A 19,766-nucleotide genomic window follows, 5' to 3' on the forward strand; every position below is an offset into this window, starting at 1 on the left:
GCAAACCAGATGGTACAATAACAGCTCTATTTTTCTGGCAGAAAAAAATAGGACTTTGAGTGTCTTGAAACTTATGTGAATAAATTAAGCCCAGTCAATACCTCAGGGACATTACAATTTCAATACTCAACTTATCCACCTAAATATTTTCATAAATGTTTTCATTTGGAGAAGAAAAAACAAAAGGGAAGACAATGGTTCTTTTGATTGCTTCATGTTTGTGTTTAAACAATGTTTCTAAGGAAAACAACACCAGTGATCTTCAGTGTGGGAAAGAAAGTTTCTGTATTTTAAGAGTTATATATGAGTTTAAATGACAAGCAGGATTGTTGAAATCTCTTTTGAATAGAAAAAGTCCACCTCAAATAGGTTGAACAGTTTTATTACAGTGATAAAGAGGAAAAAATACACATGTAAGTGACATTTCTTAATAATCCATATGAAAATGTCTTTACCTCAACAGATATATTTCTCATAAACCCATTCAGCACATGCAGTAGTGTGTTAACGATGCTTGGTTCTGCTCTTGCCTGATTCCTCTAAGTTTTCTGGGTAACAGTAGGGCTTTTGTAATCCCCTTTATTTTCATTTACTTTCTGCTATTGTTTTTATTTTCAATAGAATTCATAATAAGATACTCATTAGATGAAGTAATCTTGTTAAAAGCAAATGTTCTCCTTGGATATTTTCTTTTTCCTTATTACATAAAAATGTGCTTCCCTACCATACAAGTGAATTTCCTCTGTAATTAGATGTGAGTAGCTTTGAAGAACAAATAATGTCTGCTTTTGAAAGCCAGATCTCTTGCGGTGCAGGGGGCAATCCCATTAATAAAAATATAGGTTGCACAAGCTGTTGAATTTCTTTCCCAAATAGCAGTGAATGGTTTTTGAGAACAAGGGAGAAGTTTGTTTTCCACTTTGCTGGCATTGGTTTTTCGTGGGGTAGACTGGAATTATCAACTACCACTAGTCTTTGTCCCTTCTTTTCCTCTCCCTAACCAAGGGAACATACAGGATTCTGTTTTATAGATAGGTCAAAGCCCTGGATAAATCCTCCATCCAAGGGCTACTTGACCAGGATTGCATTCATGGTATATGGGACTCCTGTTCAGACCACTCAGCTATCAGGTAGCTGCTATTAAAGCAGGAGAGGTCGCAGAATTATAAACACAACAATGAAGAGTTGAAAATGGCATTGCTCTATGGGAAAGAGGAGACCCACTGGCGAGAGAATCTCTCCAAATGCTGTCCCTGGAAGCTCATTAACCCTGTTTTCCTATGAGTCTTTGGCAAAAAGAAGTGGTGTCTAGGCAGAAGGGCTTTCAGAGTTACATTCTTGGGGATCCTGGTAATAGGTTGAGTTTCTAGAGTTTTAGAAAAACAAAGGAGGAAATAGAGTCTACCCCTCTGAACCTAAGTAGCAACCAGAACAACACAGAAGACACTTGCAGGATGTTGCTCTAAAGTTATACTAATATTGCAGGAGTGTAGTGAGTTGAGGGCAACAGGGTTGGTTCCAATAGGATGGTTGATGAGGGCCTTAACTTGCTAGCTAATAGAACAATACAAGGGAGGGTCATCACCACTTAAATCTAATCCTCAAAGTCTCTGTGTGTATGGCAGGTCTTCTCTGACCTTCCAAGAGTCCAGCAGCATACTGTTGGAACAGACTCAAATACATATTTCCATAAGAAAAAAACAGTCAAAAGTCACAATTGCCCCACAATTATCCAACCCCTCATAAGGAATTAGTGTCTAAATTATATGTAAATCTGTGTTAGTTATTTTCATTAATCTCTGCCCTTACCATCTTCTACCAATTTTGCTTTCTTTGGGCTTTGGGGAATAAGGAAGTAGACCACTTATTGAGCTATAGCGCTCTCTCTCTGTCCCCTAAGCCACAATCACACTACTTCCAGTTTGTAATACCATGCTTTATAGTCTGTAAGGAATTTTTTTTTATCTCATTTCACCCTTATTCCTGTAAGCTTAGGTGATGATGGTAGGATCATGAGCAATTTCCTCCAATTTTATCCACAAGGAAATAGAGACTCAAATAGATAGAATAACTTGTCCCAGACCATATGGACTCTAGGCCTTCTAGCTCCAAGTTCAACCCTCTTTCTCAACCTCATCTTGAAGGGATGAAGTAAGGAGGATCTTCAAATTCATAAAGATTTGTTTCTGCTTTCCCTCTCCCTCCCCATCCATTCTTCTCTCAAGGAAAAGTTTTCCCAAGGAAATGCCAGAGGATGCCAATATCTTCACCATAAAAAAAAAAAAAAAAAAGCTCAGTTTTTTAACATTTCATAGGAGAGTTTAAGTCCAAGTCGTAAGTACTACTGGAGTTGAGAAACTCTTCCTTCTCCTCTTTGTCTTCCATTTCCGATTCTTATTCCCTTCCTCTATAATTGCTCTGTCCTCCTTTTCCTTTGCTTCTACCCTAATTCTTATCATTCTGCTCTTCTCATCATTGGTATCATTATCATTAATATCACCATCATCATCTTTATCTGGCAGCAGACTCCTTGTTTGATTGGCACTTAGCGTTCTATTACTGTAGAATAGAATAGAATACTGTATAATAGAACAGAGTGTTCTATTCTATTAATCCATCTTTGAGAAGTCCTTTCTCAGGTTACATAAGATTTTCTATTTAGAGTACATTAGTGAATGCAATTGTGTCTAAATTAAAGTGGCTCATGCAAAAATGATAGAGCAACAGTGTTACATTGTTCTCAAAGTGTCCACAATCATGTTTGGATATTTCACTTTCTCTAAGCTAAAAATATTCCTTTTTTTTTTTTAACAAACAAATAATGCTGCCTTCCAGGTTTTGCTTCTACAGCTTCCACTGTTGTTCTCATAGAAACCAAAAAAAGGAACACACATTGACCTTTAGAGCTAATTATTGTGAGGAATTTGCAGTGAATTTGCCCACTATTTCAGAGTGGGCAGATAATTTATCTTGGACTAAAGACTTGGACAAAAAGAGATAAGAGAAATAAACAGTCACAGACTTCAAATATATACCTTCCTCACATCAATTACATGGACTATTATCCAAACATATTAAATATTTTGTAACAATATGGGAAATATTTATGACGTATTAAAGAGAAGAAAAATTACAATGCAAAATGGTAAGTATTTGATGATGAACACGATGTAAAAGTCATATCACAAGAGAGCATGTAAACAGTTAATCAGTTGTATAAGGATGATGGTTTCTAATTTTATTGCAGTGTCTTCAGAGAACATGATCTACATGAAACCTATTATTTGATGTTTGTTGAGGCCTGCACTGGTTCTATTAGGTGGGCAATTTTTATAAATATTCTCGTGTGCTTGAAAAGAACATGCATTTTCTATTGAGTGCAGTGTTTTATATAGGATTGTTAGATAAAGCTTTTTAATTGTGTTCAATTTTTGTATACCTTTCCTAATCTTTAGTCTGATTGATATATAACATTAAGGAGTTGTGTTAAAATCTCCAACTATGATTGCAGATTTGTTTTTTCTCATTAAATTCTACTACTGTTTGTTTTCTCTATTTTGAGGTTATGCTATTAGGTACATACAAGTTTAGCAGTATCATATTTTCTTGATGAATTGTTCCTTTTATCATTATGTATTATCTCTCTTTATCCCTGGTAATATTTTTGGCTTAAACTATTTTTTTGTCTGATATAAATATAGCTGTACCAATTTGTTGTTAGCATTTGCTTGATATAACTTTTCCATTTTTTACTTTCAATTTTTTTTGCAATTTTATATTTTAGATGTCTGTTGTAAATAAGACATGCCTGAGTCTTCTAACTGGTGAATTTGGTCTGTTTACATTTATTTTGATTGCAGATAAATTTGGACCATGTTTTTGGTCTTATATTGTGCTCTTTATTTACACTAATTTTTCTATGCTTTTCCTTCTTTCCATAAGGTGGAAGTTTAAGTTAAGAATTTGAGATCTTCTTTTCTAACACAGGCATTAAAAACTGCAAATTTCCCACCTAAGCTTTGTTTTAACTGCATCCTGTAAATTTTACAATGTTTGCTTTCATTTTCATTAAGTTCAAAATATATCTGATAAAGAATTTGTATCTAGAATATATAAAGAACTCTTATAACTCAATAATAAGACAACGTAATGAAAAAATGAGTAAAGAATTTATAAAAAGATGTAAGAATGGTTAATAAGCACATAAAAAACATGCTCAACATTGTTATTCATTAGGGAAATGAAAATTTAAACCACAATCATACCACATCACACCCACTAGGATGGCTGAAAATGAAAAGACAGTAACAAATGCTGCAAGGATATGGAGAAATTTGAAGCCTTATACATTGCTGATGGGAATGAAAATCGTACAGTCACTTTGGAAAACAGTTTGGCAATTTCTTAAAAAGTTAAATACAAATTGTCATGTAATTCAGCAATTCCATTCCTCGGTATATACCCAAGAGACATGAAAATATATGTCCACACAAAGACTTGTATGTTCATAGCAGCATTATTCATAAAAACAAAATGTGGAAACAATTCAAATGTCCATAAACTGTTGAATGAATAAAGAAAATGTGGTATATTAGTATAGTAGAAACTATTCAGAAATAAAAAGGAAGGAAATACTGTTACATGCTATAAAATGGATGAACCTTAAAAAGTTATTTTAAGCTGAAAAAAAGCTAGACACAAAAGACTATACATTGTATGATTCCATTTATATGAAATGCCTACAAACAGCAAATCTGTAGAGACAGAAAGCAGATTAGTGGTTTCCTGGGGCTGGGAGTGGGAATGAGGATTGACTACAAATTAGCATGAGGGATATTTGGGGGGTTATGGATATGTTATAAAATTGGATTATGGTTGTTACCAAACAGAAGTTGGGCCTGCTCACCCTCAGTGCAGCAAAGCCAATCTACTGAAAATACAGCATTTATTGCAGGGTGCCAAGCAAGAAGAATGGGCAGCTTCTGCTCAAAAAACCCAAACTCACCAATGGCTTTCAGGGAAAGGTTTTTAAACACAGTGTGAGGGAGATGGTCACAGGGTGTGTGATCAGCTCATCCACAATTCTCTTATTGGTTGATGGTGAGGTAACAGGGTGATATTTTGGGAATCTCAATCATCAACCTTCTGGTTCTAACTGGTCTGGGGTCTATGTGCTGGTGGTCAGCATGCAGTTAACTTTTTTCACCTGGTGAGGGTTTTAGTATCTGCAAAACAACTCAAGGATATGGTTCAGGATATTATCTATAGTCCTCGAGAAGGAACTAAAGGCCCTTGACTTTGTTTTGTGGCTAAACTGTTATTATTTTGTTTTGCTTGATGGTTTTTCCTTTGTTTCTGTCTTTTCTCCCTTCTCTGATTAAAGTTGCTCTTTAGAACTTGGGGAAGGCCTAGGAGGCTACAGCTTTTCTATAAACAAGAGGTGGGGGACTAGGTGAGGAGGGGGTCTGTCCCTGGGAAGGCCCCACAGGGTCCTGCTTGGTGTCATGGTGATACTTACAGAACTCTAAATTTAGTAATGATCATTGAATTGTACACTTAAAATGGGTGAATTTCATAGTTTGTGAATTATACCTCAATACAGCACTTTAAAAAATAGACCTCTCCAGGGAACTAGACTAGTTCTGAGTGGTTTTGAAATTATTTTCTACATTCTGTGCCTAGATGACCAATATTACATTCAGGACTTGTTAAAGGACAGAAAAAAAAACAGTGCCTCAAAACATTCAAGATGAACGCAGCAGTCCTCGATATTCAATGTCATGGCCATTCCAGAAAGAAAAGGTCTAAGTTCAGTGCTGTGAACCTTTCTGGCTGCCTTCCATTGGAGGGAGGTTGGAATGAGCTTTGCCCTGGGCTGACACTCTTCCTTGTCACTGATTAACAAGCTTCGTAGGACGGCTGCTTCACTGACATCCTGCTTTGCCTGGAGAGTGATATTTGGCAAAGCTTCGGTGAGCAGAAAAAATGTCCACTCGCTACCACCAAGCTGCTAGTGATAGCTACCTGGAACTTCTGAAAGAGGCTACCAAGAGAGATCTGAATCTTTCTGATGAAGATGGCATGACTCCCACACTCCTGGCAGCCTACCACGGGAACTTGGAGGCCCTAGAAATAATCTGCAGCAGAGGGTAATTTCAACCTGATGGTTTTGATTGGAAACTGTTTATGGTAGGATTTTGCAGACAGCAGCAAGAGGCAGGGAAAAAGTGAAAGTACTTTGCTTTCTTTCTAGTCTGTGTAAAAAATTGTCTTTTTAGAGAAAAGGAGAAAATTTCCCAGAGATGCTCTCTTTTCACTCTGAGAACTGGCACCATGTGTTGGCTGATCCTTTATGAGCCACACACACAGAGATCCTGAACTCTAAGGCACTATTATTTGCCTTGGGGGAAGATATTTTAATTCTGTGTCTTTTTTTTTTTTTTAAGAATTTTATGATTTAAATTTATTTATTTAATTATGGCTGTGTTGGGTCTTCGTTTCTGTGCGAGGGCTTTCTCTAGTTGCGGCAAGAGGGGGCCACTCTTCATCGCGGTGCGCGGGCCTCTCACCATGGCGGCCTCTCTTGTTGAGGAGCACAGGCTCCAGATACGCAGGCTCAGTAGTTGTGACTCACGGGCCTAGTTGCTCCGCGACATGTGGGATCTTCCCAGACCAGGGCTCGAACCCGTGTCCCCTGCATTGGCAGGCAGATTCTCAACCACTGCGCCACCAGGGAAGCCCTAATTCTGTGTCTTTAAAAATCTTTTCCATGACATGCAAGTTCTTGGCTTTTTAAAAAGAGATTACTGATCTACTTGGTTTTAAGATGTCAGCCTTGATTGGAACAAATGATGTGTTTTTATTTTTTCATCTATGCCATTAAAATCTCACAGCCTTTTAAAAAAATATTTAATCCTAGTGCAAGCTCATGATTCTTAGATGAAATTTCTGGCTTTATAAGCCATAAAAGGGACCTTCAGCCTGTCTTAACTTCATTACCTCTCTGGCTGTTAGATACATACATGTATACATACTCTCCCTGCAAATTCTGAAGCAGAAATTAGCTAGCAGTTGTCTTCTGCTTGTTACTGGAGGGGCTAGGCAGTGTTGGCAACTATAACCCAAGAAGGCTAAAGAAAGAAAAAAAGAAAATGTGAGTAAAGGAGACAAGTGAATTTATTTCAATCCAATACATATTTATTTATACATATTTATACATATAGTTTTTGTTTACAAAATTTGCTCAGGCTGTTGTACAGTGGTCAGAGAAAATGTTCTGGGGCTGGTTTAACAGTTGAGATGAGGAATAAACTGGACTAGGATAGTGGCAGTGGGAATTGAGAGATGTGGATGGATTTGAGTGGCAATTCTGATGTAGAATTGGTTATGATTGACTGGATGCTAGGGGGTGGAAGAAAAAGGAGGATCAAGGCCCCAGATTCTGGCTTTGACAGCTTGTGGTTGTTGGCACCCTTTACTGAAGTGAGGGGCACTTTAGGAAATTATAGGAACCAAAGCTGGAGAGAGTTCCTGAGTTGAAAACTGAATGAGGAAGTAAGTAGAGTTGATGTACTCCATTCCTTTTGTTTAACTTCCATTTCCCAGACACTGCCCTGTACCCCAACCCCTTTAGTCAGCCTTCTCCAGATGTAACACTGCATCATCTCTCCTCCTCTCTCAAACTTTCTCCACCTACTCAAAGTATACCACCTCTGCAGGAAGTGCAGATGTCAGTTACTTCACAACCAGTGAAAGCCCTTGTACTTTTGAGGTCCAATTTAAATGAGAATGCCTAGACGTTCTCTTTCTCTCTCTCTCTCCCCTTTGTATGCCTGAAACATTTTCTAATACAAATTGTTCTACTGGTCTTCATTTATCACAAAAGTAACATAAGCTAAGCCCAGAAAATTAAACCATATATATGCACACAAATTATAAAGAATAAAATGTCCCATAATGCCATATACATAGTGTGTATATGTATGGTGTATATAAATATATGTGCATATATGTATATATATTATGTATAAATAAATATGCATGTATATTTGTACACACACATGAAATAGTATACTAAGTAGACATTTTTTTGTGGTATGCAGTTTTTTTTTTTTTACTCCTCAATACATCATGAACATTTTTTTCCGTGTCAGTGTATATTATTTTCTTTTTTTTTTTTTAATTTTATTTATTTATTTTATTTATGGCTGTGTTGGGTCTTCGTTTCTGTGCGAGGGCTTTCTCTAGTTGTGGCAAGCGGGGGCCACTCTTCATCGCGGTGCGCGGGCCTCTCACTATCGTGGCCTCTCTTGTTGCGGAGCACAGGCTCCAGACGCGCAGGCTCAGTAATTGTGGCTCATGGGCCCAGTTGCTCCGCGACATGTGGGATCTTCCCAGACCAGGGCTCGAACCCCTGTCCCCTGCATTGGCAGGCAGACTCTCAACCACTGCGCCACCAGGGAAGCCCAGTGTATATTCTTTTACAATTTAATTTTCAGGGACTTCTTAGTATTCTAGTTAATAAATATATAAATACATTTCTAAGTCAATCTCTCTTTCAGACAAATAACTTGTTTCCCATAGTTTAAACAGTACTGTGATGATTATCCTTGTACGTAAATCTTTGCTCACATTTTCTTGAGAACAAATTCTACAAAGTGAAATTTCTGGATCAATTGGCATGTACACAATTTAAAGACTTTTTTGGTGTCTATTGACAAATTGCCCTTCAGAAGGTGAGCACCCATTTTTGTCGTTATTATAGGTCCAGAATGATATATCAATGTGCCTTTAATGTTCTTTTCTTTGGTTACTGGTGAGGTTGAAAATTTTTTTATATTTAGTGGCCATAATAGTTCCACTTTTGTGAACTATGTATTTATAACCCTGTCCCACTTATATATTGGGGTCTTCAACATTTCTCATTGATTCATTAAAAAATGCTTTTAAAGTTAGAATATCAGTCTTTTGTCATTATATTTCCAAATATTTTCACAATTCATAATTCATATTTTTGACAGTGATATTTACTGTAAATGAAAATATATTTAAGTATATATTTTATATACTTAAGTCTGTCAATTTACTATATAATTCCAACTTTGAGGTCCTGCCTAAATACTGACAGATATTTTCTTTAGTACTTATTTTAGTTTTAGTTTTTATTTTAAATAATTCATATATCATTTCTTTGATTTAAGATTTGGGGTTATGATCTGACTATGCCTTCTCCAAGTGGTTAGTCATTTGTCCCTAAACATTTTGTTATATAGTCCACCCTTTACCTATTTATTTGACATGGTAATTTCTCTCAGTGTAATGTCAAAATCCAGTCCATTGATTTATATTTATTAAAAACTGATTATGGGCATCAACATTTTAACCCTGATTTTTCTAGTCCTTCCTTCTCAACTCTTATCTTCTGGATCAATTCTAGTACATCCCAGATTTTGTTTCCTTCTCTCCAGAAGCATTTAAGATCTGTTAAGTTGGCCTGGTGTAGTCTTATAAAAATGTCTTGTAAGGGTTTTCATAGGTCACCTCCCATTTTCACCATAGCCAATCTTTAGGCGCTTGTGTGAAAACAAATTGCCCATTAAATTTAAGGGGGCTAAAAAGGGAAACCAATCAAAAATTGAATCAATTATTGAGGTCTATTGCAGTCTGATGATTTTAGTGTTTTCCTGCCGCTACCTGATTGAACCATGGATCATGTGACAACCATTAATATCCAAACTCTGGCTTTGTTAAAACCTGTTTTTCTTTCTTTTTTAATTTTAAAGATGGAAAGCAACAATTACATGTATTATCCTACACTGGGAAGATGGCCTCAATAACACAAAATTTCATTTTGCCTTTAAAATGTGCATGACTTTTTTTTTTAGTTTTTTTTTTTTCATTTTCTAAAATGTAATGTTTTCTTCCTTAATGATTCTCAAAGGAATACAAACTTTTTGTAACATTTCATGTCATATTAGAAAATATACTTAATAAAGTAAAAATCACATGAATTCTCTCAGTCATTAACATTTGGGTGTATATCATTTCAGACGTTTCCCTTTGAGAACATGCACTTAAATGTACGTATGTTCAGCCCTTAAAAAGGCAATCACATTATACAAACTGTTCTGGAATCTTCTTCTAATTATTTAATAATACCTCATGGACCATTTGCACTTAAAAGTAGAGATGCATGCCATTATTTTTCATGGCTACATGGTATTCTGTTTTATGGTTTCATCATAATTTATTTAATCAATTGCTTGTTCATGACATTTACTTTGAATCCAGTTTTTGTATAATTTGGAATGAACATCCTTGATCATTTATCTTTGCACAAGGGTCTGATATTTCCTCAGGATAAATTCCTTAAGGCAGAATTATTGATTCAAAAGGGTGCCATGTTTTACAGGCTTTTGGCACATATTGTGCCGGGAAATTTGAACCACTTTATGCTTCCTCCAGCATTGTTCATTTCCTCGCACTCCTGCCAAAATTGAGTAGTAGTATTCTTTTTATTTGTTGCCTATCTGATAGGCAAATAGATGGTGGTACATTGTTTTCACTTGCATTTATTTGATTACTAGTGAGTCTAGATATTCCTTCCTATGTAGAAAAACATTTCTTGAAAGAGTGATTTTTTTTCTGAGAACAACTCCAAAATAATCAAATCAACTTCAGAAGGAGAAACTGAAATGGGACAGATTCTCAGAGTAATTTAATATAAGCAAATTGCCTATTTTGTGACAATAATTGCAATCCAGCTTTAAAAATTATTGCCCAAATGTACTAATCTACAAAAGAGCAAGGGCAAAATATGATTACTTAAAATCTTTTCATTGAGTTTATCTTTGGGGAAAAAAAGGATAGGAAAAAAGTCAAATCAAAATGTTATGAATTTAGATTAAGGAAACAATATATTGAATAACATCAGTATTGGACTCAGATCATCAAATGAGTTTGTGACTATCTGGACAGGTATGTGTAATGGTTCTATCAAGAAATGTGAAGGATATCAGGGATTGAAAGACAAAGACTGATTTTAGAAGGACCCCCAACTTGTCAATAGTAAACATTTTGATTTAAGTTGTACATCAATTTGGCAAGTTGTCTGTAAACAGAATTTATTTCAAGTGGAAATAGCTTAAATGCACCAGGGAAACTCATGAATCAGCTTACTGACAGTTTCATCTTTAAATATGGAATTTTGTGTTTCTTAAGAGAAGAACAGTCTTTGGAGACACCTCAGGTTTTCTTCATGTTCTTCCTATCTTGAAGGATCATTTAAGATCCCTCAGGATGGGAAAATTCCACTATTTTATGACCTGAAGCATGTAGATTTAACCCAAACTTTTTAATACCTCTAACATCCTTACCACAGTTCAGTCCTCTCAGTACTTTCTCTTTTAACTTACCCAATCTAATTTCAGGCAAATTTAATCCATATGTTTATGTTTACAGTAATGTCTTAGATGTTTTACAATCCCTCTTTTATGTCTTTTGAGTGTGGTGTTTGGTTAAAATAAATAAGAAGTGAAACTCCATCTTTGGGGGTGAGGTACTGTGTTCCCCTAAGATATACAACTATTTTAAGGTTGAAAGAGGTTTCCTTTGATCCAAGACAATTAAATCAGGAAAAAGGCTGTGCAACAGAACTGTGTTATTTAATATATTTGCTTTCCTTAGATTCAATTTTATTTTCTTTCCTTCCTCTTTGAACTTATTTCCCTTCCCCTATCTCTGGTCACACTGAAGTATACTCCTGGTGCCACAAATATGTAACATCACCTATATGTGCATCTGCTTACACTGTTCTCTCTGCTCAGAAGGAAGTTGCCAACTGCCAGCTTATGGCTGGATCTAGCCCACAAATATGTTTTATTTGGACTTCACTGTATTTTTCTCTTAAATTTGAGCCAACATTTAAAAATCAAAAAGCTTCACATGAAATTCTGGATTTCTGGCTTTGTTTGGAACATGGAAACTCTGGCAATATTGTGTCTGCTTTTATTCAAGGTAGCAATCACCCACAGGTGATCAATGTCTATTCTTTTAGATGGAACTTGCACTTAATTATGACTTTGTTGAAAGAACAAACCTGGCCCCATTAGGTTACTTACATTACATTCTTGGCTTCTTTAGGTTGAGTTTGAGACATCTGCTATGATACATGGATGATATAAAGGACAAAAGACACAAAGGACAAAAGACACAGGTTTTGCCCTCTGAGACATATTATCCAGTTGGGGGGCAGGGCATATTTGACAAATTAAGACTATAAGTGTTAAAAAGCCACAAGAGTCATCACAGTGCTGCAGGAATTTACTAGATGGGTGTGAGAAAAAAATAAATGTATGAAATTAAGGATTTTGAGTTTAGAGACAAGGGAAATGGTAACAGGTAAAGTTTATTGAGTATTCATTATGTACCAAGCACGTTTCTAATGCTATATGTATGTTGACTGATTCACGTAATAGTTCTACGAGTAGGTAATATTATCCTAAATTTATAGATGAGGACACTGAGTCCTAGAAAAGTTGAACTTGAGGCCTCACAGTGGGTAAAAGGGGAAAGCTGAGGTGAGTTAACATAAGACCATATTGTGTTGGAGACCAGCAGACTTGGAGGCAGGCCTGATCCAAGGTCTATTGCCCGTGTACTGCTGGGAAAATCAATTACGTGCTTGGAGTCTTATTTTACCCCTCTGATCATTATTCTTTTCTTCCTTCTCTAAGAGAAAGATTGTGCTTGGTGGTGGTGGTGGGGGCAGAGAATGTGTAAGTGCTTTGTAACCAAAAAGCATGAAGAAGCCAAGGATTCCCATGGAGGAATTACAAATCTGATTCACCAAATTATAGGACACTGGTTGGGTCACCTTAACTAGTATAGCTCTCAGCCTGCAGTGAGCCTAACCTGGGGATCTTATTAAACTTCAGTTTCTGATTCAGGAAGTCTGGGATGCGGTCCAAGATTCTGCAGTTCTAACAACTTGCAGGTGATGTTACTGGTGGGATGTTACCGCTGCTGCTGGTCCAGGGACCAAACTTTAAGTGGCAAGAAATAGAAGGGCCACAGTGCATTAACATGCCAGTCGCAAGGGCATGGACCTTCTCTCCTGTTTCCACCTGCTACTTACCAGGATTGTTAAGAGGCCTTCTCAGGCTCTCTCTCCTGCCATCCCATGGGGCCAGCCCGGCCAAAGTTTACTGAGATCCTGATTTTGGAGTCTAGACTAGGGCAAAGGAAGATGCCCTTTTGTACCTGTATTATCAGAGCTCTCAACAGTGGCTTGGGGTCAGAGCCATAGTTAACAATAAGTTATTACTTTACTTTTCATTTGTGCCTGTTTGTAACTCAAGGCCTCACAGGAGAAGGGCAAGGGGTGGGGGTTAGAGCCTGGGGCAGGATTCCAGTAGATATTCATTCCTCAAATCTTTTTTATCTACCATGTACCCGATTCTGTGTCAGGCATGGGGTCCCTGGCCATAATGCTATCTAATAATGCCCCCGATTCTACCTTAAACCATTGCAGAACTACTCATAATTATGTGGAAATAAACTGAGGAATCAATAGACCCTTTGTACAAATATTAGTTGTATTAGACACTGTTTGCTTCCTGCCCAGTATCCATTCCTCTCTTCTTTCTTGCTGATGGGGAACCAGTTTTGTTCAGTTTTCATTTCCCTACCTGTGACTCAGAGGAGGGTAGCAGTGCTGTACTGGAACTGGAACTGAGCAAGTGGGCTCGTTGCCCACTGTGCAATGGGAAGACCAAGGCAATGGTCTTTTGCAGAGAGAAAAGTCTTTATTGCAGGGTGGAAAACAAGAAGACAAGAGGCACTGCTTTAGATCTGGCTCCTTGACTGGCATTTGAATGGAGTATTTATCTTGGAAGTAGGGAACAAGAGGGGGAGGGTGCTCAGAAATGATTGATGGAAAGTAAGTGTAAGTTTCAACGTAAGTTTCGAGAGTTCAAGGGTTCCTTGCACAGGCCAGACAGCCCTTCATGCCTCTTCATGGGTTGCATGTGCAATTTCAGAGGTGGAGAAGTCCAATACATAACATGCAGTGGATTTTCAGCCTGTGACATTCAAAGTGTGCTATCAGTCATTCTCGTCCCTCAACGCGCCTGTGTGATGCTCATGCTCAGTTGGAGGGGCTGTCAGCAAGCTGTTTGCATATCTGTGGTTTCCCTGATACTCTGCGAAACAAGCTTGGTGTTCTCCATGTTACGATTTTTGTTTCTATCTTGTTTCTACCTTAGGGACCAAGATCCTTTAAGATACAAGGTATAGTTTCAGAACCAGCTCTTACCAGCTCAGGAGAGATGACTGCTAAATTTTAGGAAGTTTGAATCAGATAAACAATCCATTATTAAAAATAAAATTATATAAACTTAAAATTTAATAAATTATATTAAAAAGGTAATACTCAAAACTTACTACTTTCTAATTATTTTACCACATTTTACTGTTATCTTTGCTCTTAAGATTACACACATCTATTAAATATCTATGTGGTGGGAATAATTTATAATCAATTGACTGTGCATCTCTTCCAAATTCTGTGTCCAGTAATGTCACATTAGGAGCTTGAAATGTGCTATGGTGGTGTATTTACACCACAGAAATTGGCGCATGCTATATAAATCAGAGCTTGATTTTTTTCCTGGGTGAGCTGGTTGTTAACATTTACCAGCACACCATGGGGTAATCCTATACAGGGGAAAAATCTAATTGATTTAAGATAAACAAGGTAGCTCTATTTCCTTTCCCTTAGGCACGTGGCCCAATTCTGGCCAATGAGACAAGAAAGTTGCTCATGTTGGGAGTTTCTTAGAAAGCTTTTCTTGCTTCTAACAAGGAGATACAGGGTAGATATGGGCTTTTTCTGTTTCTGGCCATGTGATGTCTGGATGTGACATATGCGGACTTTCAGAAGTTATCTTGTAACAGTGTCCAGGCAGGATTAACATGCATTTTGTTCTTTTAGTTTTTATTTTTTAGACCTCATGTTCAGAGAAAACAATTAGCATGTATTTTTTATATTTTCTCTTCTAGAGGGGATCCTGATACATGTGACATCTGGGGAAATACTCCCTTACATTACGCAGCCTCCAATGGTCATGCCCACTGTGTCTCATTTCTGATCAACTTCGGTGCCAACATCTTTGCCCTGGACAACGATTTCCAGTCTCCACTGGATGCTGCTGCCAGCAGAGAGCAGAATGAATGTGTTGGTCTCTTGGATGAGGCTGCCACTGCCCAGAACATCATGAACCCCAAGAAGGTCACCAGGCTGAAGGAGCAGGCTCAGAAGAATGCCAGGAGGCAGATCAAAGAGTGTGAGAGGCTCCAGGAGAAGCACCAAAATAAGATGGCCCGCACCTACAACAAGGAGGAATCTGGGACTCTTTCTTCTTCCAAGGGCACTTTCTCCAGGTCATCCCTTTCAAATGCTTCTGCTTCCAACACATTCGGGTCACTGTCTAAGGGCATTAAAGACACCTTTAAAATAAAGTTCAAGAAGAACAAAGACACAGCAGAGCCGTTAGGGAAGGAGAGAACAAGTGGGCAGAAGAATGTGATGGAAGTGTTCAGAGAGGAGCAGGAGGAGGAGGAGGAGGAGGAAGATCGCTTCTCAGGGGACTTCAGAGAGAAGCTCCAGTTCTCAGTAAAGGGGGACAGCTGGGTGCAACACGAATCCATTCTCAACCGTCCAGGTCTAGGAAATGTTGTTTTTAGAAGGAACAGAATATTGAGCCCTGAAGACATCTCAGACAGCAAGAGGGAGTTGGGGTTTAAAATGCCCAGTGAATTGCTTCAGAGACAAGGAGGAGCTGAGGCTGATGAAGAGGGAGCGGAAAACAACCGTGAAGATGATCTGCCTTGGGATGAGGATGAAGTGGAATGGGAGGAAGATGTGAGTGATGCTACTCCCCTGGAAGTGTTCTTGCAGTCCCACTACCTGGAAGAATTCCTTCCCATTTTCATGAGAGAGCAGATTGATCTGGAAGCTCTGCTGCTTTGCTCTGATGAGGACCTTCAGAGCATACACATGCAGCTGGGTCCCAGGAAGAAAGTCCTTAATGCCATAAACAGAAGGAAGCAGGTGCTACAACAGCCTGGGCAGTTGGTCGACACCAGCCTCTGATGGAGTGTTGGGTCAACTGGGTGAGTCTGCAGCAGTGGGGTGGTGCTGTGGCCCACTGGAAACATTTCAGGCATTACCCACTCTCTACCCAATACCAGACTACTGGGTTTCTAGGGTTTTGGAGGTGTCCATCAAAGAGGCCCAAATTCTACTCTGAGAGATACTCTATACCTCTCCACATAAACCACTAATGAGAAACTCAAGGAGACCTGGGAATAAGAAAATGGCATCTCTCTTCAATTATCTTTTTGATATTTTTGAATACAGAAAGGATGAAATGGATGACAGAGAAGGGAAAAAACTTTCTTCACTTTCCTAACTCTGGACTCAAAATTATAATCTCTCGTCACATTAGCTGCTGCTTAATTTCTCATCCTCATAGTCTAGGGATTCTAACTCCAGTTCTGTCCTTAGCTCTATGACTTTACCTGTTGGTGGAGACTAAAGTTCCTCCATTGGCCTGTGGCGTGATGCCCAACTTAAATGTGTCTAACCCTTCAACAGATGTTTACATGTTTACAAGTAATAGAAATGGGTCTATAGTACTCCTGCCTGGGAACAGAGAGAGGATGGCACGTAGAGAGAGAGAAGAAAGAAACAGAATGTATGGTACCTGTATGGACTGAATTTTGTCCCTCCAAAATTCTTATGTTGAAACCGTAATCCCTAATGTGACTGTATTTGAAGATAAGACCTTTATTAAAGAGCTGATTAAGGTTAAATGAGGTCATAAAGGTGAGGCCCTAATTCCATATGACTGTTGTCCTTTGAAGAGGTAGAGACACTGGAGATGTGCACACACACAGAATAGGCTATGTGAAGACACAGCAAGAAGGCAGCCATCTGAAAGCCAAGGAGGAAAGCCTCAGGAGAAATCAAACCTTCTACCACCTTGATCTTGGACTTCCAGCCTCTAGAGCTATAAGAAAATAAATTTCTGTTGTTTAAGCCACCCAGTCTGTGGTATTTTGTTAACGGCAGCCCTAGCAGACTAAAACAGTGCTTAAGCAAGAGAGTCAGGGAGGAGAGAAAGAAGGATACAGAAAAGAACTCTGGCTTGTTAGATGATTTTTCCTAAGGGTAAGTACCTCCTAAAACTTAAAAAAAAAGGAAAAAGAAATCTAGGTTCTTTGTAGGGAAAATTCAATTGTAGAAGTAAATTTTACATTTTATGCTTATGACATACATATCTTTCATTTACTGTTGTCTATCACCATTTCTGCACGTCTGAATACATGTAGGTTCTACAATATAAATTGTCAAGACTAATACTGCTGCTGATGTTATTTAAATGGAAATCCCAAATTTAAGTTGAAACCCTACTTGAATAGCTAAGCTTCACTGGATTTTTATAGCCAGCCTCGCATTAAATGGAATTTACCATTGATTATGTGTATAATATAGAAAAAGCTTCAGCATGCTTCCTGATTCACAGCTGTCTGTGTTACTTTAAGAGGCACCATGGAGGATACAGATGCTTAAATCTGATGAACAATTGGCACATTCTTCCTCAATGAATGGATCGAAAATGTTGTCAGTCATTGAATAAATATGTTACACTAGGGGATGATTATGTTTACAAATACTGCATTTCATTGTTCTGGAATAAACTGCAGTTGTACATGAAATAATGTACATGAAAGCAGTAGTCACATAGAAGGCACTCAGAAAAAGTTTGTAGTGTCTCAGTCTTGCTCTATTAGTATGTCCTTATTGTAGATGCCAGGATCCTCTCTCCAAGTATCCCCCAGAATCTGCCTGATGAGACAATCATTGCTAGGATACAGGAGAAGTATAAGCCACTAGGAAAGTACTACTGTTAACAAAAAGGATGCTTTCCAGCAGTGCTTTGTACATCATTGTCAGAGGTAAAAATAATATAGAAAGCCTGACAATGTATTCTAGCAAATGAGAGGTGGCATAAAGAATTTTGAGCTGGCAACCAGCATTGCTACTTGGAAGATGATTGATAGAATAGTAAATGGAAAGGTACTCTTAGGGAAAATAAAAAAAGACAGGCCAGCAAAAATGTTACTGGAATTCAGCATTATAGGATTTAGTTCTGCTTCATGAGATTTGATTATTTCTAGTTGGAATTTGTCCATGTTGCCCTACTGGAGGGGTAGCAATTTGCTCAGAAATATGGGAAGGGGATGTTTGCCCAGCAGGACTGGAAGTTCTCACCAGGACCATCCATCCCATTGGACTTTATGTCAGTTCTGTGATGAGATAAAGGGATATGAATTTGAAGAACACCTCAAGCAAGTGTGTGTTCTGTGGTTTTTAAAACCTCACATAAAACTTCCTTAACATTGCTGGATTAAAAAGGAGAGAGCAAACATAATCCCTTTATATAATAACAGTGAATAACATAAAACACAGTGAGGCCAGAATGGGTTGTTAGACGGTGTTTTGGTTTTTTTTCCAATAGCTGCATTTTATTTTTATTAAGGTATCCCAGCTTATAGACTCTGTAGGCTCATCCACCATTCTCTGAATAACTCCTGTTCCATTTAAAGGGTAAATACTATATCGATGATTATTGCAAAGACTGGCTTAAAGTGTATGAACCAAACAGAATTACCTTTGGTCTTACATATCAAGGAGCAAAGGAGGCAAATTAAACGGTTCCAGCTCCTGGGAATTCTCCTATGCCCACTTCCCTAGCAGAAAAGCTAGGTTCTGCCCTACTACAGTGTAAGGTCCTTTAGGACAGGGAATTTGCTCTGTCCTGTATTCACTGATATATCCCTTGTACGAAGTGCCAATCCATCACACAGCAGGTATTCAATAAATATTGCTGAACAACAGAATGTGATGCCTAGGCTGAAGGCGGGATGCAGATTACTCTGGTCTGTTGATTCCTATGATTCTGACCGACTTCAGTGGTTCACATGGCATTTGAGGTGGGTGAGCAATGTGAAATGGAAAAGAGTAACCTTGAAAGGCAAAAAACTTCTTATTGCAAAACTACTCTCGATCCATTTCCTGCCCTAACTCTAATATAGTTGGAGAGAGTCATCTGTGCTCTTTGGTGTGAGGACTATTTCTTTTCTGTTAGCAGCCTAGCATGAGTTATTGTAGGGACTCTTATGAATGAAAGAAGAAATCTATGAATAAATTAAGGTGCTTTTGATAATCTCATCGTCACACACCCTTCTCTACACATCCTTAGAGTTGTGACCATTAAGATCCCCAGAAAGACTCCATAGTCACTTGAGGTGTGCAGAGCAGATCACGTGGGTATTTTGTTCTAGCACAAAGGCTAGACAGTCTGGCAAACATGGTAAACTTTTGGGTAAGCTACCTACAGCACGAAGAGGACCTGCCAGGAGGAATTTGGGTAAGAAAACAAAGCAAAATAATATGCTTCTCTTTGCTGCTGACTTACAACCAGCCTAGGGATTGGAGAGGGAGTATTTGAATGGGTCTTTGACAGGACACGGACAACACAGCTCTGCTAGTGACCCAGGGGACCTGAGGAAAGCATTGCTGCACCTCAGTTTTCCCACCTGTAAGTTGAAGAGGTTGGACTGGATAATTCCTAATGGCCCTTCAACACTGATACTGTAGTGCACACCTGTAGATTTTGCCTACCCAATATACAGTCCTC

At 38.2% G+C, this 19,766-nt stretch overlaps 1 protein-coding gene across 5 annotated transcripts in view; it reads left to right on the forward strand.

Annotated features, from left to right (window-relative positions):
* Positions 1–17,106, forward strand: part of ANKS4B (ankyrin repeat and sterile alpha motif domain containing 4B) — a gene marked incomplete at its 3' end in the record, with an annotated part of 66,749 nt that extends 49,643 nt beyond the window's left edge. For 4 of the 5 annotated variants that reach the window (XM_082362526.1, XM_082362527.1, XM_082362528.1 and 1 more), the window contains one exon: positions 15,061–17,106. In XM_082362526.1, coding sequence (XP_082218652.1) covers positions 15,061–16,153 — 1,093 coding nt within the window. Of the gene's footprint in view, positions 1–3,339; positions 6,150–15,060 lie in introns of those variants that run through there. The other variant, XM_082362530.1, reaches the window with a different exon arrangement.
* Positions 17,107–19,766: the final 2,660 nt, after the last annotated feature.

The sequence above is a fragment of the Balaenoptera borealis genome, assembly GCF_965194805.1.
Source record: "Balaenoptera borealis genome assembly, chromosome: 16".
NCBI lineage: Eukaryota > Metazoa > Chordata > Mammalia > Artiodactyla > Balaenopteridae > Balaenoptera > Balaenoptera borealis.